Source organism: Boleophthalmus pectinirostris, unplaced genomic scaffold (assembly GCF_026225935.1).
Source record: "Boleophthalmus pectinirostris isolate CB_2022bp ecotype Guang Dong unplaced genomic scaffold, ASM2622593v1 HiC_scaffold_7, whole genome shotgun sequence".
Taxonomy (NCBI): domain Eukaryota; kingdom Metazoa; phylum Chordata; class Actinopteri; order Gobiiformes; family Gobiidae; genus Boleophthalmus; species Boleophthalmus pectinirostris.
The window spans coordinates 21,287,169-21,314,913 of NW_026571473.1; the positions used below are offsets into that span (position 1 = coordinate 21,287,169).

The 27,745-nt window shown below is 38.1% G+C and overlaps 2 protein-coding genes across 4 annotated transcripts in view; both read left to right on the forward strand.

The window, feature by feature from the left end:
* The first annotated feature begins 14 nt into the window (after positions 1-14).
* On the forward strand, positions 15-9,347 carry uap1 (UDP-N-acetylglucosamine pyrophosphorylase 1). Of its 2 annotated transcripts, XM_055164484.1 has the most exons (11): positions 15-153; positions 668-979; positions 1,752-1,956; positions 2,300-2,475; positions 2,546-2,718; positions 5,215-5,408; positions 5,840-5,980; positions 6,722-6,910; positions 7,440-7,481; positions 8,185-8,251; positions 8,827-9,347. In XM_055164484.1, exons 2-11 carry the CDS (start codon positions 697-699, stop codon positions 8,917-8,919), a joined length of 1,563 nt encoding a protein of 520 aa, XP_055020459.1. In that variant the 5' UTR covers positions 15-153; positions 668-696; the 3' UTR covers positions 8,920-9,347. The 2 variants fall into 2 exon arrangements, with proteins under 2 accessions (XP_055020459.1, XP_055020460.1); XM_055164485.1 differs by lacking the exon at positions 7,440-7,481.
* A 3,238-nt stretch (positions 9,348-12,585) lies between these two features.
* ddr2a (discoidin domain receptor tyrosine kinase 2a) overlaps positions 12,586-27,745 on the forward strand; it is a 29,155-nt gene continuing 13,995 nt past the window's right edge. For both annotated transcript variants that reach the window (XM_055164471.1, XM_055164472.1), the window contains exons 1-2: positions 12,586-12,689; positions 25,558-25,659. In XM_055164471.1, the coding sequence (XP_055020446.1) occupies positions 25,584-25,659 (76 nt within the window). In that variant the 5' untranslated portion in view covers positions 12,586-12,689; positions 25,558-25,583. The remainder of the gene's footprint in view (positions 12,690-25,557; positions 25,660-27,745) is intronic.

A 27,745-nucleotide genomic window follows, 5' to 3' on the forward strand; every position in this document is an offset into this window, starting at 1 on the left:
TTACCGAAGGCCGCTGAACGCCTCACGCAGCGCCACAACTGCCACGTCAAAGGTGACGTACGGGAGGTGTTGTGCGGATCAGAGGCGGCGTAACCAGCCCAACAGATCACTGGCATATATGTTCTTTAAAGCCCTGACGAACTGCTCCGAAAGGTCAGTTAGAATAATCATACGCATTTATTTATTATGCCAATAGTTAGCATTTTGGCCGATGTTTTAGCTCGATTTCTGTTGGTGCCACTGATACCCACCCGGTAGTAGACAGACCGGGGGCATGCTATTCGTATCTGTGGTGCCGATGTGCAATTGTTGTCTAGTTGTAAGACTGGGGTTTATTTACTGGGTGTGTAGTTTAATCTGTATTCTAAGTATTCGTAGTAGTACGTTTTCGGTTTTATCGGTTTCATTTAAAACCAGTCTCAGATCCATACGATCATAACTTAATAACTTTGAACCATTCATTAAATGGTCCAAATACATCTTCAGTCAATGAATGATTAGAAAATCTGAATCGGAAACATGTACCCAATGTAGCTTAATTCAGGTTTTTTATGTGTGTTTATGCTGTGGAATGAAAGCAGGTGTAATTTGCTCCTCTGCCAGTCCTTGTTTAGATGTATTGTATTTCATTATTTTAGTTGTCACTAAATCGTGTACTCTGTCTCAGGTTGGACACATCCCAAAGTTCAGTAGATCATGGACCCAAACAGCAGTGGTGTCTCTCAGAGGTTGGCTGAGGCAGGCCAGTCTCACCTCCTGCAGTTCTGGGATGTGCTGAGCCCCGATGAGAAGGCTGAGTTAAGTCTTGACCTACAGGGAATGGATTTTAAAGAGATCAATGGCTTCTTTAGAAGTGCCATGAAGATGTCCAGCAATAGCAAGGACGAGAAGATGGACGCACGGATGGAGCCTGTTCCACGAGATATTCTGGGCAGTGTGACCAGAGACCGAAACAGCCTTCGAGATTGGGAGGCGGCAGGTGCACAGCTTTATATGTTACTCTGAAACACTTTTTCAAAGGATTTTTAACATTTCTTACAGTGTCTTAAGACAATGCTGTGTGCAGGCAACTCCTAAGTGCCACTAGCTTGCAAAGACAAACATTTTCAACAGTAAAGTATCTTTTAACAAAACCAGATGCTTTGCTCTATTGCTAACTTTGTTTTGCGCAATATTTCTCAGTGTGGGTCTAGCTCATTTAGCCAGATTTGGATTTTGTCCCAGGACTGAGTGTCAGAAGAGGAAACATCTGGTTTTGGTTTGAGCTTGACGTAAAAGAGAATAGCTTATTGACCCTCACTTATGAGGTCACTCGGTACTCAGTTGTTTACGGGTGTGGCTTGTGTCTGGATGTGTTGGTAACTTTGGGATGGGATAAAGTTTATGGGCCCACCCAGTCCACTGGTTCAGACCTTGATGGCACTTTATTAAGTCACGTAGCTGTGTACCAAGGACGTTATAAACATTTTAACAGATTTATCAGGTGATATTGTAAAAACATGTCATAAATGCTTATGATGCCATCATAAAATGTATTAATCCACAATTAAACAGTTTGGAGAAGTATTAATCAGACATGTTCTTATGAAGAAACCTCGACAATTATCAAAATAGACAAGATATTGCACCTATCCAAACAATGCACAACTGAGGTCAGTTAATGTCACTGTTAGCACTTTTATTTAATTCAACTAATTAAACTAATTCTTCAGCTAAAATGTCAAATTACTAACCACTGTTTGTCTGTTCAGGTTTGCTGTGCATCTCTCAGAACAAAGTTGCTGCGTTGCTGCTGGCGGGAGGCCAGGGGACCCGGCTGGGGGTCTCTTACCCCAAAGGCATGTACGATGTGGGGTTGCCATCCCACAAAACACTCTTTCAGATCCAAGCCGAGCGCATTTTAAAGTTGCAGGAGCTGGCTGAGAAAAAGCACAAGACAAAGTGCAGTATACCATGGTAATTAAGTATTTATATTTAAACAAATAACATTTTGCACAAACTGAACAAATTGTGTGATAAATGGCCATCTACTCTCTGTTTTGCATCAATTATGTTGTAAACTCAGAATGTTTTTATCAAGATGTAAAAATATAAATTCCTGAAAGCTCCTTAGGGTAACAGGGCAGTAGCATGACTGAAGAACTGAACTGTTTTCAATAAGGAAGTAATAAAACTTCCTTTTACTGTCTGTTATCTATTAAACTACATTTAAGTAAAAATGGACTTGACCAGGAACTCTTTTATAGGTATTGTATATAAAATGTACATTATTATAAAACAAATAATGTGTTGTTGTCAGGTATATCATGACCAGCGGCAGGACAATGGAGTCTACGAGAGACTTCTTCTCACGTCATAATTACTTTGGCTTGGACCAGAAAAATGTCGTCTTCTTTCAACAGGGCATGTTACCTGCCATGGACTATAATGGCAAAATCATCCTTGAAAACAAAGGCAAACTCTCCATGGCCCCTGGTAAACTCGCATACCGTAATTGTAGATATATTGTAATGGGTAGTTGTGTGTAATCTTTTCTCTTCTTTAGATGGGAATGGAGGTCTATACCGAGCTCTGGGGGGACAGGGCATTCTTCAGGACATGCAGCAGAGGGGCATTGAGTGCATCCATGTCTACTGTGTGGACAATATACTCGTTAAAGTGGCAGACCCCGCTTTTATTGGTTTCTGTGTGCAGAAGGGAGCAGACTGTGGAGCAAAGGTAACTGCATATTATTACTGTTTTACTGCCAAGGCCTGTTGTGGTACTATTGTCACAATACAAATATTTCTTGAGAAAAAAAAATGTACTTGATATTTATTTCAATACAACAATAATATACATATTTGAATGTGTATAATGTTTTCATACACAATGTTTCCTATTGCCTAAACCCCTCTAACCCTATATTTTCTTATAATAAGTCAGAATGCATAGCAAGAACAACAATGAGTATCCATGAGATACTGCCATACAACAAAGCAATATTTCACAATTTTGTGATCTCCCCTAAAATCTTATTTTTAAAGGTCTGATATTACGCAAAATTGACTCTTGTGAGCTTTAAGTCATGGTGAAAGGTTGTTACCTCATCAAAAACATACCCAGAATTGTGTTTTGTTTCATTCACACATGTTTGAGTACTCTTTTATAATTAGCCTGTCTATATCTCCAAAGCTCAAAGTGCTTTGTTTCACCATGTGATGTCGTGAAGCAGTAGTTTTCAAGTTAACAGCTCCTTCCAACTTTTGTTCAGTAGAGATTGGAAATTCTAGGGCTAAAATTATCCAAACGATTCTAGTGAAAGTTTACTGAGTTTAAAAACACAGTGGAGTACTTCCTGTATTACCACATGGCATCACAAGATGGAATAGAGAGTTTTCTTTTTGAGAGAAAAACTAATCTAAATATGCAGAATCTGTGGTTTAAACATGCTTGATGAGGAAACAACAGTATAACATCAGAAAATAACATAATATGGGCCTTTTTAATAGATTTTATATATACTATGTCTAAAATCAATGTTAATGAATTATTTAGTTTCTGCTGTGGGAAGTCTGTTCCAGGAAGTCTTAATGCTAATTCCCAGAGATTATTATCCTTTGGGTGTGTGTTTATTGTGGCTTGAATGTTGCCAGGGCAGTTATCATTATCAAGGTTTTTGTCCTCTTTGTTTAAATGTTTGTGTAATCCGTCAGTGGTCCAGATATGATCCATAGCAAAAGATAAATTTAATTCTGTCAACTGGAAAAAACTTTAGAGTTTGTCCGCTAATCCAAACTGCTTCTTCAGATCTTCAGTTCTGTGCAGTAATTTAAATAAAACACAAGGGGGAGCTATAGGGTCATATGAATTTCCCTCCACTAAGACAATAAATTTATGATAATGTTGGGAGAACTGGCGATTCCTACATGGTAAAATATAATATCAGTTAGCACAATTTTTAATATTAAAATCTGACTTTTTTGGTCTTGTAGATTACATCGTTTACCAAATTTTCCTTATTTTGTTGATTAACTTGGTACATTGATTTAAGCAAATGGAATGCTGTAAAACTGATCCTGGCTGTTGGGTTAGATGTTTAGATAACCTTATCTTTAAATACTTTCCTTGTCTAAACAAAGATAATTGGTTGATAACTACTAAAAAAAAAAAAAAAATGGAACGTAAGGCCTAGTAAAAGACAAAATAAAACAAAATAGGTATCAACATGATCCATGATTTGTATGTACAAATTTACAAAATCAAAGACTGAACTATGAGTACTAATAATAAAATAAAAAACAAGAAATAATACATACATCATGCAAAATACATAATTAATATTAGCTGTTTTCTAGTTAGCTCTATAGGGATGGATTTTTAAAAGATGACACTCACAGTACTTTTTAAATTATTGTCCAAAAAAATAATCAGTACAAATAATCAGTACTTTTCCTCAGCATAAAACATTTCATGACAATTTAATAAATACTTCCATTAAAAAAAGTCTTCCTTTCAGCTTCTCATCTTTTATCACGGTCTTTCTGATCTCTTCAAGGTACATATTATTTATCTCAGTCCATTACTCAAACGGGTTTGTTGAAAACTGCCTGTGTCACGTTCCATGCAAAGGTTTCATGGTGATGCACATTTGATCAGACTCAGATCTGTGTGGAACTGGAGATGCTTTGGGGCCCTTCTGTTTGACATTTTGAGATTTTGTGGTGAAGCAGAGTTGGATGAGAGCAGAGACCCACCCTCTGACATAAATTACAAACTGTACTGAAGTTTTGGTTCATGTGGCTTTTGTCCCACCCCCGATCCATGTCCCCCACCCCTCCTCCTCTCATCACTGCACTGCTCTGTCATTAGGAGCCAACACACAGGGAGAGGGCTTTTACAGCACTTTTTTGTTACTAAATCTAGTTGTTAAACTCATTACCATATGAATATATACTGAAAAAGTCCAGAAATCTATGTAGGTGGACAGAATAATGTTTGAAATGTACAAATATGTGTACAAACTGTGATGGCCACCTACTTTGGTAAATATTCTAAACTCAAATTCGGAATTTAGTTAAACTATATTCTTATTAACTATTATTTAAATATATATTGTTATTGGATGCTTTCTTCTGAAACCATGATTTTATACTGGAGTCATTCCATAAACTTCTGTGTTATATAGTTTCCTTTGCTTTGTAGTAAACGTGCAGTTCTTATTTTGTTTTCCAGGTGGTGGAGAAGACCAACCCCACAGAGGCAGTGGGAGTGGTGTGTAAAGTGGATGGGCATTATCAGGTGGTGGAGTACAGCGAGATCACTTTGGCCACAGCAGAAAAACGCAGCTCTGATGGACGACTAATGTTCCATGCTGGAAACGTGGCCAACCATTTTTTCAGCTTCTCCTTCCTTAAAGACATTGTTGAGTAAGAGCTTAACTTACTAGTGGCAGAAGTACTAAAAGCTATTAATAAGTAGAAGTACAATTGTCAAAATAACCACATAGTTCAAGTTCTGTACTAGCTGCTGCTACTACTATTATTGATAACTTCAATTAATACTTTTTTAATGCTTCTATATTCCTACTTCTTTCACAGTGTAAATAGATATTACACATTACAGTAGATAAAAAATTTAGTAAATAACAAAAATGCAATTTTCAATTCAATCAGGATTCACCAAGTGTACTTAGTAAAAGTCTAAGATGTTAATTATAATATTACTAAATACAACTACCACTACCACACTACATTTACTTGTACATAAGTAGTGTCTTTCAATTCTACACAAGTCTGGTGATACTGCAACTATTGGGGCTGATAAAAGTGATTTGCGTTTTCCTTTTTTTAATAACCAGGAAGTATGAACCAAAGTTGCAGCACCATGTAGCACAGAAGAAGATCCCATATGTGGATGAGAAGGGTCAAATGATCAAACCAGACAAGCCAAATGGGATCAAAATGGAGAAGTTTGTCTTTGATATCTTCCAGTTTGCCAAGTAAGTGTATCCACCATAAAGAAACTACACATTTAAGCCTCATTTGGATGTACCGACTGTGTCTGTGTGTTCATTTGGCAAGTATTTGATCCACTAGAGCCAAAATCCCTCTGGACTTATGAGCTGCTGGTCCCATTAAGTTCCTCCAGTGTGACTCCAGCTCTGAGTCATGCTATTACTAATACAAGTTCACATCTTATGAAAGTATTCCTGTAATGACTGACCAATGGAAAATACTAGACACAGCCAGCTTCTTTTGAGGCATACTCAATTATTTTTTAAATTGAGAAATCTGAGAGAAATTGTGTCATAGTGTAAAGTTTGGAATTTAGAGCACTGTAGGCCTGACGCACATAACATTTACTGCTGTATTTGTTTCTAACCAGCCCGTCACCACAATTGAATTAATAGGTTGGGTTGTACTGTGGCAGAATGACTAACCTTTGCTTTTGAGTAAAGAAGATGTGCGTTTGATCAAGCCAAAAAAAATCTGGATTCATATACTAAATTGGTAAATTAACAAAACAAAATTGCTCCATGTAATTATTATGAATACTGACTTTTTTATGGGGCTGGGTATTCTCCAAGTCCAGCTGATTCGGAGGCAAACTCAGAGATGTCAGCTAAATTTTACAATAAAATTTAAATTGTGGTTGTGCATTGTGGATGATCTCTGTGGCTTTTACATACATGTTTGTTTGTTTTATATGTTTTCTCACATAACTCTTTCTCTTTCCTCAGCACATTTGTTGTATATGAGGTGCTAAGAGAGGACGAGTTCTCCCCCCTGAAGAATGCAGACAGTCAGGACGGTAAAGACACACCCACCACAGCTCGGCATGCCCTCATGTCCCTGCACCACCGCTGGGTCCTCAACGCAGGGGGACATTTTATCGACGAGAACGGCAGACGTGTTCCAGCCATCCCCAGGTAACAACACATGAATCAATGAAGAAGAGTGTTATGTATTTTATGTTTGCCATTATCAGCCACCCCCTCATGGTTCGTTATTTATAATGAAATAATGACTCTAAATCATGACAGGTATGAAATACGACTTTGAACCAAGAGAGATAACAAGTGCAAAAGTACTCAACACAAAGAAAGTGTAATCTCTTGAAGAGCATAGACATTACATAGGCTCTGGCAGCAGTAAAATTACGGTAGTTCATAATTTTAACATTTAACATTTAAAATTACATTGCGTATAGAAGATAACAAAAATACATCTGATAAAGTAGATGTGGGCATTAAATGTTTTAAAATATCTTATCCCTGGCCATTTAACATAATTTTTCTAACTCAACTGTTTAGTAATTAGTGAACGAAAACAAGATATGGCAAAAGTTTTGGAAAAAGTTCAAAATTACTGGAAAATATATGTATAAATATGAAAATATATTTCTTTAGCCCTCCTCTCTCACTTCCCTCATGCTTGTGTCCCATAAAATGTTTTCAGAGACGGCGAAGCAGGCAGTGACCCTATCGCTGTCAACAGAAAGTAATTATCTACAGTGGTTCTAAGTGCATGGTGATGGGGCTGGCCTACTCTCTGCTACTCAACCAACTTCTGATTCTTCATGTCCTCTCAACAAGAAAACACTTATTCTTATTTTCAGTCAGTTATAATGAAGGAAATAAAATGGTTTAGATGAAATACTTCTCCTGGAGTACAGCTATAATGACCTGTTGAACGCTCCTTCTCTTTCAGACGATGATGGTGCATGCTGGTAGTGCAGACATCTACTTTTATAATATAGTAGTGAAGTTGCAAACATTTCAGCGGTTGATTGCACTTAAATGCATAAAACTATTTTACTTGCAAAACTGCTGGATTTTGTCAACTTCTCTGCTATATTTTGATTCATTCAAATAAAACCTGTCTGTATATCTTCTATGCTTGCTAGCTTGCTTTAAGATCTATGCCAATAATTCAAACCCTTATTCATTACACTATGCAGATTCAGAAGCTGACACACTTAGCATTTGTGATTTTCTATCATTTGTATCTAGAAATGAACAAATCGAGTGACCTGAATCTGGTCATTCATCTTTTCTTCTAGTGAACGGGACTAATCACAGTTGGAGTCTCTTTAATCAGAAGCGGCTGTGGCTTTACAGCTATTTTTCTTAACTCCATTTCCATCCAACAGTAATATCAAATATGTTTTCTGACCCACTCTGGTTTTGTCTCTTTAAAACAGCCTGAAGGATGGCACTGACCTGCCAATCAAATGTGAGGTCTCCCCTCTGGTGTCCTATGGAGGAGAGGTAAGGGCACTTGAATTGTGATGAGGTTAAAAGTACAGACACAAAAGGGGATTTAGATTTTACAAATTTTATACAAGGAATGCAGTATAAAAGTCATGTATGTTGATTGCTATGTTCTTTTAAATATGAGATTATTTTCTTTTGTTAAACTGTAGAACACAAAACCACACACAGACACATAATTGGCCCGCAGGATTTTCTGTCCATAAAATCATATGCTGCAGTTAAAATAACTCTGTCATAGCTGCCAATATGCATAATTACATTACCATTCTGTACTTTTCTGTGAAATACAGCTCTATACTCAGGATCTGCCCCCATGCTCCCTCTTCCACACCAGTCATAGTGAAGGATTAACTATCAGAAGAAACCAATGGCTTTTATCACCATTAAGGCATTATAAAGCCACCTCTAAATGATATGAAGTATACGAGTATGACAAAAAATTAAATTGTGACCTAGACTCAGATCTAGTCAGTATGCATTTTTACATCTACTAATTACATCCAAATGTAGTTTCTTTCTTTTGTTTTTGTCCCATCTCTGACAGTTAAACTTTGATTTTCTGTTTGAAGGGTCTTGAAGATTTGGTGAAGGGGAAAGAGTTTCACCCCACCCTCATGATTGACGAGAGTGGCGTACATGAGCTGGTGAAGAATGGAGTTTAAAAATGCATAAATGCATTAGGACAAACTGTGATCTCAATTGTGCAATAACACTGTCGAATGCATGTGTTTTGAACAAATCTGAATGAGCAAAATGAAATTCGCCGAAGTTTGTCAGCTTTTTATGTTCATACTTCCAGTTGTATGGGGCACTTCCTCAGGTGCATCTATTTATTTTGCCTACAAAGTTATTTTTGTACTGCTAGTTGCTTTATAGGTGGGCAGCGCCATCTAGTGATTTTATCTTTTATAGCCATTAGACTGAAATGTGAATTTGAAGGGTGGTTTATGGCATGTAGAGTTGATACATGGTACTCTGGGGGGTATTTATAATAACGGCTTCTTTAATGGTTATAATGAAGGACACACATGACTCAGCTTTAAAATGTAATGATTTATATAAACTTAAAAATAAAACATTTGATCCTCAATGCAGTTGTTTTTGTAAATTATGTACTTTTTATCAGACCTGTTTTTGATGGTTATAATATGTGTTTTGACCAAGTGAAAGGTCGTCCAGGGAGACAGATTTTTTTGCTGTGCCTAGAATGTTCCACAGTGTGGCATTAATCTTATATAACATGCTTTTATTCAATTACATGTTTCTATATCCATATGTACCCTAATCTATAACATCATTAACCGGTACTATGTATGATGAACAGTCTGTATCCACTTTCATCAGTGAGTGATCGTGATATTTTTCTTGATTTCCGTCTCTTTTGTGTCTGCTTTTCGGAGCGCTGCAGTAGAAGAATGTCTGTTTTTGGCTCGTGTCTCTGTTGTGCTTTTTACATTAAAACCCCGGTGTGTCCTGAATCAGATTTTCCAGCACATGGTTTATGTTTAAGATGGGCCAGAGCATGCAGCAGACGCACGGCCAGGCAGGAAATATCAGGAAATGCTCTTTGTGTCTTCTTTAACTTTTGCTTTTAGCGACAGCATCACGCATGACACAACCAGAATAATACTTTCCATGCAGTATGTATTAGAGAGAGATACTTTATTGATCCCGAGGGAAATTCAGGTTTTGCTGTAGCAACATTTACACTGCGCTTCTCAGTGGCATTTGTGTCTCAGTTAAAGAGTTAAAGGTCTCAGTGCAATTTAATGGGAGGACTGGTCAGGTAGGGTCAGCAGATCCTGTGGGGAGAGGAAGAACCAAAGTGTCCCTCCTCTGTGTCCTGCAGCCTGGACATCACAGCAGTGTCCAGGAAGAACCAGGTGAACACAACAGGAAAGGCCTCCTTATGGCGCTCTGGGATTTCGGTCAGTGATGAAATGGTTCATTCTCTCAGAGTATTTCCTCTGAAGGTCTTCTGCCACATTTGCTAGCCTTTTGCACAGTCTCCATTATTTACAGTTTTCGTCCAGAACAAAGGAAGAAAAGCGCACATCTTAAAGCTACCATCTGTAATTAGATTTGCAGGCCTGCCGCTGTTGTATTCTCTCATCTGCAGTCTGATAATGTGCCAGCTTTGGCCTGAAAAAAGAAGAAAAAAGAACACCGGTGAGCCTGAACAAATACCAGGTAAGGGGAGAAAATGTATCACATCTGCCATCTATGGTAGAGTGACCAGACGTCCCTATTTACCGGGGACAATCCCAGTTTTGAGCCCTGTGTCACCTGTCCCAGCAGATTTCTCCAAAATCTCTGATTTGTCCCAGTTTTATATAAGAAATGCCTCAGTTGTCCCTATTTTTGACCAATTTATTACCCACCAGCAGTAAAGAGGGAGATAGATTATGATTTGTTAAGTTAAAACGCAAAAAATTTTAATTGAAAATGGTACCGACAGAAGTCCCTCAGATTATGAATGACCCACAAATGAGTTGAGAATGGACAATGTTACATACTCTTTTCACAGTTTTATTTCAACCATCAGCCATCCAAACCTGAGTGTGTCTCAGTTTTGAATTTTGAAAATCTGGTCACCCTAATCTATGGAGAAGAAAAATGTATAAACTTGCAGATGGTACCTTTAACTGAAAAGGTGCAATGCATCTTGTAAAAACTATAAATATAATAACTATGGGAACTTTTTGCTGTTAAAAATCCTTCAATGTACTTTATTTATAATCTTTAAGGGTCTATTATATACATTTCTGGTAGTAAATCTGCCACTTGTCTTTCCATTCCATTCCATTTTCTTCCGCTTATCCGGAGCCGGGTCGCGGAGGCAGCAGTCTAAGCAGGGACTCCCAGACCTCCCTCTCCACACACACGTCCTCCAGCTCTTCTGGGGGGACCCCAAGGCGTTCCCAGGCCAGCCGAGAAACATAGTCCCTCCAGCGTGTCCTGGGTCTTCCCCGGGGTCTCCTCCCAGTGGGACATGCCCAGAACACCTCCCGAGGGAGGCGTCCAGGAGGCATCCGGAAAAGATGCCCGAGCCACCTCAACTGGCTCCTCTCAACGTGAAGGAGCAGCGGCTCTACTCCGAGCTCCTCCCGTGTGACTGAGCTCCTCACCCTATCTCTAAGGGAGCGCCCAGCCACCCTGCGGAGGAAACTCATTTCGGCCGCTTGTATCCGCGATCTTGTCCTTTCGGTCATTACCCAGAGCTCATGACCATAGGTGAGAGTAGGAACGAAGACTGACCTGGTAAATCGAGAGCTTTGCCTTTCGGCTCAGCTCCCTCTTCACCACAACGGTCCGATACAGCGACCGCATCACTGCTGAAGCTGCACCGATCCGCCTGTCAATCTCACGCTCCATCCTCCCCTCACTCGTGAACAAGACCCCGAGATACTTGAACTCCTCCACTTGGGGCAGGGCCTCTCCACCCACCCGGAGAGGGCAAGCCACCTTTTTCCGGTCGAGAACCATGGCCTCAGATTTGGAGGAGCTGATCTTCATCCCAGCCGCTTCACACTCGGCTCTGCCTGAAATGCATTATCTTGCATTTAATTACAGGTGGTTTTATTGCCAAAAATACCCTGAAAATCATTATCTGAACTGTAATGTAGCATTGTGGCACTAGTTGCTTGTCTCCATGATAGAAGTTTCATGCCATACTGTGGAACATCAAGGGTAAAGGGATACCCTTTTCATGAAGACCAGTAGTTGGCGAAGCCTCCACAATAAAAGTTTTATAGATGGTGCACCTTTTAACTTAACATTTACTTTCATCTACTTATTCAGTAAAGTAAGTGGGCTATGTATTCAGAGTATATCTGATTGTAAATTACTTGCAAGTATGTAGTCACTTCCCCCCACCATGTATGTAAGTATGTAGATGTGTATCTCTCCATCCAGTGTTTCCAGAATGGTAACTCTAAACTCCATCTTAGTCCATCTTGCCAACTTTGTAGTTTAACTTCAGATCCCGAGGTTTTTGAAAAGATAATAGCACAGTGTTAGTCAGATCTGCAGTTGCCTCAGTGAAAGACTCTTTTGAGGAGGAAAAAGATTTGGTGATGGAGAGGGCTGTATTCGGCTCTAATTGAAACCGTATGTGTGGCATGTGGAACTCTTTGGCACAAGTCCAAGAATCCTCAGAATGTGCAGGTTTCTCTCTCTCCTTCTCTTGCTCTTCACCTCTTTCTCTCCCTCTGACTCCCCCTTTTCCCTCCCTCTCTTTCTCTCTCTCTTCTTTCTGTGTGCAGGGGCGTGTTACATCAGCCCACAGAGTTCTGGAGAAAGCAGCTGACGGACCGTTGGACTCAAAGGAAAAAGGCTTGGATCGGGACGTCCTGCTTCTACGCTCCCACTGGATATATCTGAACTAACTGCTATCTTTGGACAAATGGTCTAAAAGGGAAAAGTCATATAAGTAAGTCAGTCTTTTTTTCATACTACTTTCAATCTAGAACAGTGTAGTAGTTTAAGTTCAACATCGTGGGTATTTAAACCAAGCTCATTGCGCAATTGTCTAAATTGTTTGTCCTTTTGTCCTTTTTCATAATTTATTTGCACATTGCAGACCTATATATTCAAACTCTATGCACTAAAAGAGGTAAAACAGATGATGTGGTAATATATACAAATATACAATGTACTCCTCAACTTCCCAACAAGTATGCCAATTCTAAAAGTTAGTCACAGAGTTCAGCTTCTTTGATAGAGTTCTTAAATATTTTTAATGACTTTGACAAACTTTTTAATGACATATCAGAACATTTGTATGGTATTTTCAATTTTGTTCATGGGCTTCTAATTATTTTATAGGTTATCTGTGTTTGTTGCAGTTTCTTGTGTAGTGTGGGTTAACAGTCAAACCAAACATCACACTTTGTAGAGACGGGGTCATTCTAAAAAATACTTTTCTTCTTTCTTAAATCTACAAAAAGAAAAACACTTTTTCCATGGCATTTGGCCCACACAGTTTGCACCAGCTTTGTTGTGGCACTGGTGCTCTATGTCTGTTTGGAAAAAAGGTTAAACTGTGGAAATATACTCTTTTGTGGTTGGTATTTTCCATTTTGAAACATCTTTGTCTGTAGCTGTGCGGTGTTATTGGTCAGTGATGAAGTCTTATGGAGGTGTTACGCAGGTGTCCTTGTGTGGTATGTGGGGGAGACATGGCTACACAACGTCCTCTTTTAAGACTAAACTCTAGCTATTTGACTTAGTGTCTCCAGTGGCATCTATTTTAGGAGTTAATCATCTATTTAAATGAGCTCTGAGTCAAGCTTCAACTGAAAGGGTCCAATGCCATATTTGTTTCAACTATGTGTTCATGAGGTTGGTAGTTCAAATCCCTCTATAGGTGTAGATTCATCAAAATATTAATGAGTGAAAGTGAATAATTGGTAGTGGTCTGAAGTTATTTTTTTGTACAGGATCACTTCTCTGTTATTCAGCCCTAGGGCAAATGTGGCTACAAGCACTTGGCTTGCTTACCACCACCCGATGTGGAAAGTAAGTAAGTACATTTTCTAATAATAATAAAATATAATACACCATTAAATAACAAAGCCAGCTACTATCAAAATATTTTTTAATAATACTGTCACCACATCAAGAAAGTCTGTGGCAATTTTCTTAATGAGAATGATTTAACGTTCCTTCATACACAATTAAACCCCAAACAACCGATCACACTTTGAAGTTAGCATTATGGTCCAAGATACTGAATATTTTCCTTTTTGTCCAATGGCAGAGCACTTATTGCTTGTGACAGAGACATATGTGAAATAATAATGGTCTATCTCAGGGCACTTAATGTAATCACATCTATCATTATAAAATTAGTTAAATGGATGGAAAATAAAAATGGAAAAAAGTTGAGATTTTACTGTTATTTTTTCCACACTTTCTAAGCATCTTCTAATTTTGTAAATCCATACACCTTTCTCTGTTCATAACATTGACAACAATTCGCCCTAGACTCAAGCAGTCCCAGTGGTGAATGGCTCTTCAAGTGCAGCCACATTAGCAGCTGTTGTCATCTCCTCAACATGTCGTTTCAATTAGCGGTCTTTAGCCCAGAGGCTCAGAGATGAATGACATACTCACATACACGGGGTAATCATATAGAGAGGCCTATAATTTCACTCCATTGAAAACACAGTCAAGGCTTTACTTACTCGTGCGATGATTGGTGAAGTTTGCAAATCAATGCTTCGAGCAACAGTAAAACCAGCAGGGCATGAAGCAACTCGAGGTGCATGCTGTAATTTGGTATAAATAGTGCCATTTCAGAGAATATCAGGTTTTAAATACCGCTGTGTTGACTTTGCATCCCACACATGCTTGACCTCCGACCTTGCCCAAACCAGCCTCTCATCACTCGCTCTTTAGAAGAGATTTAGTTACATGTCGCTACATACAGACTGCATTTAGTATAGCACACTTTTAATTATTTTGCTGTATTTAGTTGGATAGCCCCATCTGATTGCAATGGAAAACTCATTTGAAAAAGGTAGGAAAATATGCATCCATCAATCAGAATAGAGGGTTGAAGTTTGATGTAATGTAAAGGTGCATTGTGTAACTTTTCTGGTGGAGGGCCTTGTAAAATGCTTTTGTCCATGGAGATGTTTCTTTGACTGGAATGTTTCACAAATATGGCATTAAACCTTTCCATCTTCACGAAGACCAAACCAAACCAGTTTACAGGTCAGATCTGTGGAGAGGTGATGCCACCATCAGATTGCCTGTTTTTCTAGGTATTTCAGGGCTATAAAACCACCTGTAACTGAATAAATGTAAAGTAAAGCTGTTTAATGTCATACTGTGGAACATTCCAGGCAGCGCAATGAGATCTCCATAGAAACAAGCAGGTAACAAACACCCAACCAAAAACTTACACAGTGTACCTTTAACAAATGATATAAAATAGTAAAAATCTTTCAGTTGGAACTATGTTGAAACAAGAAAGAAGGCTTGGTCAAATCGGAGCAGAGTGTGTCAGCCAGAGTTCATAAAGTGTCATTGTGTCCTTGAGCAAGTTATGTCAAGACAAAGCAAGCTAAAGAGTTGTGAGTAATTAGTGATTGTTAGCACATAATCAATGTCACATCTCTGTCTTTAAATAATAAATGTAAATTAATGTGTGCGTTTAACACGAGACACTGTCTTAAAAGAAACAGAATTGTTCAAAGGTCTTCTAATCCAAAGGAATTTATTCAAAAGAGGCATCTGAGTCATTTTATGAACAACTGTTGCTTTAGGGTTTGGTTCAATTCCCAGTCATTTTTGTCATTTTACAACATCCCAATTCTGCAAAAATGTTAAAACTAAACAAAAAAATCACATAAACATAGATACACAAAGTCTCAGACCGTCTGTGTTTGCACATGTGGCGTGTGCCTCTCTGGTAGCCTGCAGCCGTTTACATGTGGCTGTTTCTCTCCTCTCATTCATTTCTTTCATTATCTCCTTCTGCAATGCGCCTCCATGCAATGTTTTTAAATTACAGGGACAAACTGAGCATCAAACAGCCCACATGACGTAGACGAGGGTACAGCCTTCGCAATGAGTGAGTTGTCAGAGCTGATATATTACTCTGTGGACAACATCTGGACCATTGGGTGCTTTTCATGAAACTAGAAGAAGAAATCATTCAGTCTGGCCTAACTTTAGAACTTTAGTGTAGTATTTAGCATCATGTTGACCAATAAGCCTAGTAGGATAATTATTCACTTATAAGTTTAAGCCAACTACCAACCACTAATACAATTTGTGATATATAAATGCACAGCAAGTTAAAACTTCAACTTTTTGCAATCTTCCACTTTCACTACTTAGTATACTAGTTACTATTTCTAAATTATTTACAAAGTTTAGAAAGTATTACTAAACACATTATTCCTCCTTCAAAGTTGAACTTATCCTGTGCTCTCCAGAAAAAAGCTTTATATGTTTTGCTCTCCTCAAAGAGTTTAAAGGAATAACTGATTTCTTAGTTTCAGCTTTTATTATTAAGAACATATTAGATTCCATTTTTCAGTATAGCGTGCGTCGTTAATCCCCCATATGCTTTTGTGATAAGTTCATATGACCGATTTGGTTGAAAGAAAGCTCCCCTCTTTTCTGTGCTGTGGATGGACCTCAGCTTTAACAGGGGAAGTAGAAAGAAAAGAGAGCAAGTATTTTGGCCGTAGATGCTGTTTTTCCGTCCTGACAGTGTAGCTGTGCACTTCAGCGCCTGCAAATTCAATCAAAATGGATTTCCAGTAAAGATTTGGGCCTTCTCTCCTTACATAACTAACACTGCCTTGTCATTGCACCTTATTCTAAAAAATATTTTGGTGAAAGATTGAAATCAGTCAGGTGAGTATTTACAGGTGTGCATAATCCCACTGGGTCACACCTTTTGTCCTGTGGGGCGTTGGGTCAGAGCTGGCAGCTTTATGAGTCCCTGTTAAACTAATGCTCTCCAGATGGATCCTGGCTAATTGTTACCTTTGCATTACTTTGTGATTCACTGGCAATTTACTGATAACATCGAGAGTACCACACCCAAGCAGCCATTGCCACTTTTCTGAAATTTCCATCAAAATACTTTCAGAGCATTCCATGAGTGAACTTTTTCTCCTGGCTTCTACATTATGCGAAATTGACTCTTGTGAGCTTTAAGCCATGTTAAAATGTTGTTGCTTCATTCACACTTTGAATAACCCTTTATTATTAGTCTGTAAAGATCTCCAAAGCTCAAAATGCTCTGTGATGTCATGGAGCTGTAGTTTTCAAGTTAACAACTACCTTTTACCTTTTGTTCAGAAGAGAGTGGCAGTTTCAGAGTGGAAATCATCCAAATGATTCAAGTGAAGGTGTGCAATGTAAGGTGTTTAAAAACACACTGGAGCACTTTCTGTATTACCAAATGATGCTTGAAGGTGGAACAGAGTGTTTTCTTTTTGGGAGAAGAACTTAGCCTAAATATGCAGGGTTACTTTAAACATATGTGAATGAAACACAACTCCAGGTATGTTTGTGATGAGGAAACAACATTATAACATAGATCAGAAAATAGCATAATATGGGCCTTTTAAACTTGAAATAGGAGTAAACTGGAAAATGAGATTTGAACTAGTTTAACGAGGGTCAAATTTTGATGATTGGACTATTGCTAAACTGTGGAGTGTTCTGCTGTGGTCAAAATATATAAAAATTGGTCAACTGGTCAGAAGGGCATCAGTCATTTACTCCCCAAACTTGGTAATATTAGTTTTAATAAAAGGATATCTGAAATTGCAAACCCTTCTTCAAAATAGTACAGTGGTTATGATGTTATGGCCGATCTTTTTCAATGAGAAATTCTGTATAACGTGCCAAAAAGCAAGCCATGATTTAAAGTCCACACCTTTTGATAAATGTCTTTACCATAGTTTGTACACACTTATACTGTTCAAACAATATAACTTCATTTGTCTCGTAAAACCGCTCCTTAAAGTTTCATGTTGCACTCAAATCAATCTTTCTGAGTCCTATAGAGCAGCCCTGTATCATTACATGTACTCTGTGGTCTACAGTGTCTTACAATTACACATGTGCTGTCAGACATGTCTCTCTAGGTGTCCTTCTGTCTTTCCTGCACAATAGAGCATTTTGTTGACTTGTGCTTGGGCCAAGAACATTGTAATAACACACTGTACTGTTTTGAATGTTTACTATATGTTCCCACCTGGCTCTTATTGTGAAAATGTGATTTAAATTTCACACATCCCATAAAAATGAGAAAAAATATTTAATGCTTTGTTACTGTCCAGAGGGAGAAACAGGAGGACATAATAGGAAGCACATGCAGTGTTATGGAGTGTAACGTGTGGAGGTGGTGCAGTAATCATGTAGCAGTGCTGTGGCTGCTCTCAAAAACTCAAACAGGCTCAAGTACTAGTTTGGCCTTGGCATGTCTGGGCTTACTATACATACAAATATATAGGCAAAAGTAATGAGCCATGCTGGACACTGAATTTAGGGTAAATTATAAAGAGCTTTACTTGTTTTGCTGAAGACAAAGTTAAGCCAATAAGCCAAAATTCATTTTTCCCATGGATACAAGCAGTGAGAAGGAGAAGCTCAGAGTAGAGATGCTGCGCCCCCACTCTTAGAGAAGCCTGAATAGTATGTTTTTGGTATATAATGTGGAAATGTTGGCTGCTTACTTTGTCTTTACATTCCAACAACAAATCCTCATCATTATGCATGAAAGTGTTATGTATGAGTTTTAAGGGGTTAGTTCTTTTGCCAAAGAGTTAAAAAGCCAAACCTCATAACATAATTTCTCATAAAAACAAACTTGGCTGGAAACAGACCTGGCCAAACCTGTGTTGATTTAACTAATGTTTTCCTCTGCACCCTCTGGAAAAAACACTCAAGTCAAGCTAAAGAAATGCAGTTTCATTTAGACAAGTGTAAGATGCAGGCCTGTACTGCAGGTTTTTAAAAATCAAAAGCAAACTGGTTGATTTTGGTAATCATTGCACAGTGCATTTATTAGCCTAATGCTGCTGTCAGATCGAGAAGGTGTAGCTTAGGTTTTCTGTTTTGATTCTGAGAGGAGTGTGTCCTTCACCACTTCCTGTACTTCATGTGATTTTTAGGAGAACAGACAACCCCAGAGTCCATAGATACAGTCCCCCATCCACTCAGGGCTAATACAATAAACACAACTTTCTGCTTGTCAAAAGAGAATAGTATATTATTGTGGGGACTGGCACAACTTTTAGACACAGTGAGTTGGATATTTTTGCATTTTTTGCAAACTATGGTCATGTAATGCAGTCAGCCTCATAGATTTACTACTTTAACATAGTTTGGTGAATTAATTCATGTTTCCTTTGGAGTTTACATTTGCTTACATTAGCAACTACAAATAATATGGTGGCAGGTGGAGTGTTTATCACGTGTCTAGCAAAAAACAGTAGTAATTTGCTATGATTAGAGGGAATACAACTTATAATAACAGTACGAATCGAAGTGCCTCTAAGCTTATTCTCAAAATTTCCCCCTGTGTGCAGTGTATCTTAAAGTCTGGAACAGAGCAGAGGACCAGTGGAAACTCAAACACCTTTATTATGTCTCTTGTCATTTACTGAAGCATTCTGTTCCTGTTTGATGCTTCTCCTCTCCATTTTGTCCTCTAGATGTCCTACCTAGAGCATAAAGAGTATTTCAGTTTCTTTGTACATTTAAAGTGTGTTTGTTTTTGGTTCATGTTTGTACATTTTTTATAAGTGTCACTGGACCCGGGACTGGTTTATTTTCATGAATGTTGGACTGGAATATCTTGTGTTTTGATATGAACAGTTGGGGAGATCAGAGTATGTTTTGACAACATACGAACACGCATGGATATCTGGTATGATAATCTGAAATCACTGGCCTGTAGTGGAAATGGACCCCAGCAGAACCTCTGAATGGGAATGTTTGTCTTTTGCACTTGTTATCTTTTCTCATTGTTTGGATATCAGTAAAGAAAAATAATGTATTAAAGGTGCACTATGTAACTTTTTGGTTCACGGTTCATCACCTGCTTTTTTCTATGGATATGGTCATTGGTCTGCCTGGAATGTTCCACAGTATGACATTAAACAGCTCAACCTTACATTTATTCAATTACAGGTCGTTTTATAGCTCAAAAGGCCAAAAAAAATTCCAGGCATTAAACTGAAAGGGGTTGCCTCTCTATTGAGCCTACCTGTAAATTGTTCTGGTTTGGACTCCATGAAGATACAAAGATTTAATGCCATACTGTGAAACATTCCAGTCAAAGCAATAACATCTCCATAGAGACAAGCATTTGATGGATCCTCCACCAGAAAAGTTACATAATGCACTAGAGGTGTAACAATATCCAAGTTTCATGTTACGATATCGTCAAGGTATGAACCTCACGGTACGATATTTATTGCAATATTGTGGGAAAGCTCTCGATACGGTGGGGAGGCTCATGATTAGGAATGTAACAATATTCAAATCTCTTAGTATGATCTTTTCACGATATGCATCTCACAGTACGATATTTATTGCGATATTTTGTGGAGGCTAAACAGTTAAAACTGTTAATATGCTACTTTTTCCTCTTAAAATGCCTAGACAAGACTTAATCCAAAGAACTAAGATTTAAAGGTGCTTAGAACTGCAATAGAACTGCACCATAACTCTTAATTTAAGCAAAGAGACTTGTAATTAGATATAATGTGATGGGCCACGATATTATTGTGAGATTTTTGACAATACGATATCACGATATTTTGGTTGTTACATCCTTATAATGCGCCTTTAAAATTGGCACAAAGAAATGCTTTATAAAGATAACACTGAAGTTGGTGACTGACCAGACACATGTGGGCACTTTTCTGAATTCAAAGTCCATATAATATTCAAATATATAAATTCACTTTTGTCCTATTTTTAAAACAGTAAAACATTAAAACAGTGTAACATTTATGCTTTTCAACCTGACACTGATATATTCATAGTGAATTCATTTAATGTAAATGTAACTTTCCACCTCTGCTTATTCGGAAAAGGTGCAGTGGTTTGTTTGGTTTATGGTATAATTCTTTCAAAAGAGTGAATGTAACTGATGAGTGTCTAACAATGGAGACATTTTCACCTGGTCAAACACTCTATACTTCATCTTAAGTATTCTCTGCATGTGGACCTACAGCAGCAGTGACATTTTGACCCAGTTAATGCAGTGAATGTGATGGTGTTATTTTTCCCATCTTCTTCAGAACGAGGTAAAGTGTATTTGTGTGGTTGCCGTGGTAACAGGAGGACAGACCTGACATCAGAGGAGCTGAAGTTCAAACCAAACATGGCTCATTTCTGCATAATTTGGTTAATTAACTGAAAAGAAATGTCATGGACGCGCAAGGGGAAAGCTCTGCCAATACCCTGACTTTAGCTAACTTTAGAAATACTGGACAGTTAATAACCTACCAAGAAATGTATACTTTGGATGTAAATGGTCTCTTTATTTTGGGGAAAATCTTTGTTGTGCATGAGCAAAACATCAATAGTTAGATTAGCCAAAAACAATATGGAAAACTAAATGAAACAGCAATGAAACAATGCTATAGTGCATAATTATTACAGGTTAAGACATTGTATTGACCTAAGAATTCAGTTAAATGGTTGGTTTTACTGTCGGGTAAATTGGGATACTGAGACTGACAACACAATCTTGGCAACCTCTATCAAAAGTATATGGACCACAGTAATGATTAGGTCCTTTACTGACTTCTTAGGGCTGTGGGTCTTTCATCTTATCCTAACAAACAACATAGACTATTTTAAGAGGTATTTAATTGGTTTCACAAGTAAAAATTTAAGTTTATTGGTCTAATTATTTAGACTGGGAAGTCCACAATGATTAAATTAATTTGCTTTCTGGCCAATCATTATGTTAACACAACAACAACATAACACCCTGAAATTCCTTAACTCCATAAGGTGCTATATTAAAAACAAGAAGGGTTAAAACATGTAGGTTCCCTGCCCTGTAAGAGTCTTTTGAAGCCAATTTATCAGTCTGATTGTACACAAATACACTTTAGTCTATGGTAAACACATTTGTGCCTTATAAATAAACATGCGCTGTTACGTGTTTGTGTTTCATTAGCCTCAAAGGAGCTCAATGATTTATTAAAGGGGTCTAAGAGGGAAGTGGCTGCAACTTGAATCAACAGGAAAAGAGTACAATTATGGGCCAAAAAAGAAGCTTTCAGACTGGAGTCAAAGTTCAAAAGGTCAGGGTCTGGCCAGGGAAAGTAATGTTCTTGCTCTTGAAAGTGAAGGATTTATAACTGTAACGAATCCTTGAGTTTTGTGATATATATTTCATACTTATATATCTCACAAGCATTTCCAAAACAAGATGTAAAACATAATTCTGACAATCATCCCGGGGTCACCCATACATGCTACCACACCAGACAACAAAACAAAATACAATTTAAGTTTACTGATACTATCAAATTAAATATAATGTAATACTACCACTTTGGCTACTACATAAAAGTGCTACTCCCGCCTTTTACTTTGACAGTGTGCACTACTACACTTGAACGCTTTGTCACAACAATTACAAACGTAATATATTTCTTCTATACAAATACTTGGGTAAAATTTTCTTCCCTGTTACAGATGTGACTCTTTTCATTTTTGAAGGGGATTTTTACATTTTCATTTCTCATAAAAGCATGAAACATGAATAATCACATCAATGCTATTTTACTTTGGCGCTGAGATGAACCGACTTTGGGCAAAGACTCAAAAACAACAGTGTAGGCTTATTATTCATACAGAACATATGTGCATAATGGAAGCCTGAACTTTGTAACTGTCGAGTAAAAATGATTGCGCTGGTTTGGGTTGTATGTTATATGTGGTACTTGGAGAGCTAGAAGTTGGAAAATACCTAGAAACAATTGCTTATGTACTTTCTTACCACATTTGACCAAACTTTATCTTTTTAAATTAGATAACAATTCACGCTGGTTTCTGTATGTCTGTAATTTTAGTTGTGCTTGTTTTATTTTGTATTTATTTTTAAATTTTTATGTAAAATTAACTTAAATGGTACTACTTTTACTCCTTCACCAAAACCCAGTATAATTTGTGTTTCTTTACTGACAGTTACTTGTAATCAGTGAGGATAGCAGATCTATGTTATACAGTATTTATCAAGTATAAGTATAGGCATGATCCCAGTCCTCCTCTGGTGCTTTTATTTTGCCAGTGCTCAAATGTCTGTGTTGCTTTTGGCTATTGATGAAGAGCAGGAAATGTCTGATGGTCCACACAAACCCATGGAGTCTCAGTGAAATTCCCACAATGCTTTGGTGCAGTTTAGATTTACATTGTGATCCTGTGAGTATGTTTAACCCTGCGTTTGGCAAGAGCTTTTGGAAGAGCAGCAGTAACAGAAGAAGTACTACACATTTGAGGGATTTTAGAGATGCATAATAATGAGACATTGAATTATTACTTTAAAACTCTTTGACCTCAAGTAAAAATATGTCAGAATACTCCATTATTATTACTGTAAGCATTTCCATTATTCCATCATCACACGATACTTTCCTGAAAGTTACTTGAACTGTCTTTACTATCACTAATTACTCATCCATCACATTCATACATAGACAAGGCGGGTGAAGTGTCTTGCTCAAGGACAGAACAATCATCAGTGTGAAGAAACAAATCCTTAGATACCAAGGTCCAAAACTAGAAGTCTAGAATGGTGAGGTTTGACATAATAGTGTTAGTTTGAAGTGGGTAAAATTAAATAAAGACAACAGGACTCATGAAACATGCATGTACAATTACATATTAAAGGTGCATTGTATAACTTTTCTGGTGTAGGGTCTGTCATCAGATTTTTTCCTTTGGGATGTTATCGCTTTGCCCGAAATGTTCCACAGTATGACTTAAACTATCTAGCATTTATTCTATTACAGGTGTTTTTTCTTCACTGCTCCACAGATCTGATATGTAACTTGGTTTGGTGGTGTTACTTTTTTTGTCTCCATGGAGAGAGATACATTTAATGCAATACAGTGGAGCATTCTGGACAAAGTAACAACATCTCTATGGAAACGAAAAGGTAACAGACCCTCCACCAGAAAAGTTACACAGTGCACTTTTAAAAATAGAATGCCATTACTTACTGTAGCACACCAAATAACTAAGGGCACTTTAGACATTTTATATTATCTGAATGGGTGTGGTTGTGTTACTTAAGCATTAACATTATCCTGCTGCCTAGTTATGTAACAAATTGCTGTCCTGCTGTGGAGAACCCTGTGGTTTTATACAAAGATTTCAGTCCCACTCACTGGAGAAACACAAAGAGCCCAAGCCAGGACGTGTGAATGGACAGATCTTTATTGTTGAGGCCTAATTACATGCCACATTGAATTGGTCAGCCTGCCCATGCCTGTCAGTCTGTATTTAATGTTTCATATTAAAATCAAATGCCTTTTCTGTTGATGTTGGTCTCTGTGGTCCGTTTGAGATGGTTTGTAGTTGCCATGCGAGTCCAACTGAAGTCATTTCTTTGTGGTTTTATATCTCAGATCATTTATGTATTTGTTCCTATAATCTGAGCTGAAAGAACTCCAAATGTGTACATAAACAAATGTTACTCCAACAAATACTTATAGATACCCCATTACGTCCTATTGTATGTGCCACTACTATATGACGCTAAACTATAAACTATATGTCACTACTATGTGCTGCAACTACATGTATACTACTACTACAATATTACTATATGTATATGTATATGTATCAGTATATGTATATGTATATGCATACCTATGTTCCTACCTCCACTTTGTTACAAAAGTGTGATAAATTTTTTTTTTTTTTACTTGTCAAATTGCTCCATGCGTTATTCAAAAAGGCTATTTCCAACTGAACCATAAATCAGTGGAAATTCCATTGTTGGATGTAATTATTTCCTTTTATTGAGAGAAGTAAAAGTGTGGTTTTAATTAAGACCCATTTATTTGTTCTACAAGTGTTTGGTTCCCATGAATACCAGTGGGTAAACAATAAGACACAGAGCTAGGACATTTCTCTGTGGTTGTGGAGTGGACTCAGTTCCCCACAATGCATTAGTGGATGGTCAGGTCACAGTGAATGTGAACCATGTACAGTCTATGTCTATGATGTGAACATAAACCTTAGAAAGACATTTGGAAAAGTCAAGCTAGGTTAGGGTCATAGACTATATAAATATGGTTAGGATATGCGCAATCACCCAAACACAACCCTCAAAGTAAGCCCACCATCCAAAACCCTGTGTACATTTTGTATGGAGGAATTACTGCAAACTGTACAGGCCTAAACTGACATGGTTTGGGAAACTGACAACATAAATGTGCTGTGCACAGCCCCAATGGGCCATTTATGTCATGCTAGTTGGCATCAGCTAATTGAGCTAAAGGTAAGTAACCCCTTTCTGAATGTTTGTGGGGTTTTTGGACAAGTACACTTGTGCAAGTTTGACAAATGTGACAACAATAATACTACTGCTTTGCCTTACTTGTAGATTTCATACTCCCTTTGAATTTTACATTAAAAATACACATAGGTTAGGTTAATGGTCTGCTTTACATGGAACCATAAGAATTGTATAGAGTTTCAGCCTTCAGGTGCGCAGTGGCTGTGATATGTGTTTTGAACCCTGTCTCTGTGTGTTTGCACTGACCTGCTGTGTCTCAATGTTGCAGGTCAGAAGCAGGTCCATGTTTTGGGGATGAAGCTCCAGCGGGACATGCACTTCCTCCTCCTGCTGAGCCTGCTGGGACCAGCCTCATCCCAGGTTAACCCAGGTCCGTGCCCTCTTCTTAACCCGTCTGTACTGCTGTGTATATTATGAAAGCTGTAAAATGCCCTGCAGTCTTGGGCCATGTTGTGTTGGTATTGGTGCAGTTGTATAGTCCAGACTGGGTTAGGTCTTGGATAAGTGCCCCTCTGTGGTCTGCTCTCTTTGGTCTGGTCTTTGATCCCAGCATGGACCTCCAGTGTACATGTGGGTTGAGTGATGTCAATGAAAAACTCACACAGTTTTCACAAAGTAAATAACATTTCAACAAAGTAAAGTAAAATTTAAGTAAATACAGATACAAAGTTTGTGGGTATGGTAGTATGCATTTAGACAATCATTGAAAGGACTTACGTCTCTTACTGGATAACCTGAGCCTGACAAGGAATTTGTCCATGAGCTATGATTGCTACTACCATCCATTTTTGCAGCATTTTTTTCTTAATGGTTCTATTCCTGTTTTGTGTTTTGTTTTGCCCATTTGTGTATTTGACCACTTATATGCATACGCCCTCATACTGATGCAGAGGATCCAGCTATCCCACTGGAGTCTGTGGCTAAAGCATACCAGACATTCTGACAGCAGGAAAGTCCATTCAGAATAACTGTGTCTCTCCTGTGCACTAGCGTATATCTCTAAGAGTGTGAGTGCTAGTCCCCTCTCCACTCATAAGTCATGGAAAGAACAGTGTTTGTGCATCTGATAATGGTGAAAGTGCAACTGGTTCAGCTGAAGGTTTTATTTGAATTACGCAAGGATTTACTAGTTGTTTTGCTCTACACAATCACCTCTACTTTGACTGTGAATCTAAATCTAAACCTGTTGTCGGCTTTATAAACAGACGTGTAAGGGACCCCTCCATTATTGTGCATGACGCTTCTGCAGCATCTGAGATTTTTTTTTCCCACCAACTGGAAATATTCATGACTGAATTTAAGAGAGGGACGATTCCAACTTTCCTCTGTTTAAAATTCCCAAGCAATGAAGTTATCCCATCCCTGTCTATCCCATTTTACTCCTGAGTGGGCGAGTTTTATTTCTCTGTGGAGAGGGAAGGAAGCACCGCGGACACTCATTATTCTGTTATTATTGTACAGTTTGTCTTTTTTCACTGGGAATTTTCTGAGGTCTCCAAATGGTCTTACTTTAAACTTTTTGCGCTTTAAAGGCTTTTCTTTTTTTAAACCCAGACTGTATTCGACGGGAACAGTAAGCACCGTGAAAAGGGTGAAGAGTAAATAGAGACATGTGCTTCAGCCTAACCCCTTGAGAATAGTTCTTCACATTTACCTCTGAATTTATAAAATTAAATGAAATTTATCAACAGAATTCTCAAACCATGTATGTCTTACTCATTTTAAAATTCTGACTGCTTCCAAAACTAGCTTGAAATCTAAAAAAGTTGCCATTAAGTAGGCCTGGTGTGTAAAGAATCCAGTGGCAGTTTGTGACATACACAAACTTGGCATGAGTGAATCTGTGTGGACCCAGATGCACAGCAATCATCTGAACAAGTCGCTCTTTCAGAAAACTCTGTCTCTCCCTGCCACACAAGGCTGGTATTTTTCCACGTTTTTGTAGTGATATTTTTAGCCTTGGCTGTGGCCCGATGCAGACCCTGGTGAGTGGGGGTGTTGCGGGATAGGGCCAGGGGGTCACCTCTGAGTGGGTCGGGTAGATAAATAAACACGGCAAAAACCAACATTTGAAGGAGCGGTGTGTATCCGGTGCTGCACAGAGTAACTAGTCTCTCCCTCTCCTTTAGGATGTGGTTAAACTCTGATAATGACTCTTATTTTCTTTCATTACGACCCAGGCCCTGCTCTGTGCTTTTCCCAGTGGGGATGATGTACTGTCTGTGGTCTTTATTACTGTATCTATTTGGCTCCACTTGATACAAAACTCAACAACCCCAAATGACTCCCTTATAGCATTACTGTCTGCTGAATGTAGCATTTGTGGGTTTGGAAAGAAATGCTGACGCTGATTTTTGCTTATTTATCTGTTTACATGTGGAGCACTTTAGGTTGATAACGTTTTGGCACAAGGCTGTCTGTAAATAGTGGTTTTGTAACTATTTTACACCATGACT

Excerpts from the sequence above, each read along its gene's own strand:
- uap1 (XM_055164484.1), top strand. The coding sequence starts at position 697 with ATGGACCCAAACAGCAGTGGTGTCTCTCAGAGGTTGGCTGAGGCAGGC. Across the intron at positions 980-1,751 it reads TCGAGATTGGGAGGCGGCAG|GTTTGCTGTGCATCTCTCAG; the intron begins GTGCACAGCTTT and ends TTGTCTGTTCAG. Across the intron at positions 5,981-6,721 it reads GATATCTTCCAGTTTGCCAA|CACATTTGTTGTATATGAGG; the intron begins GTAAGTGTATCC and ends CTCTTTCCTCAG.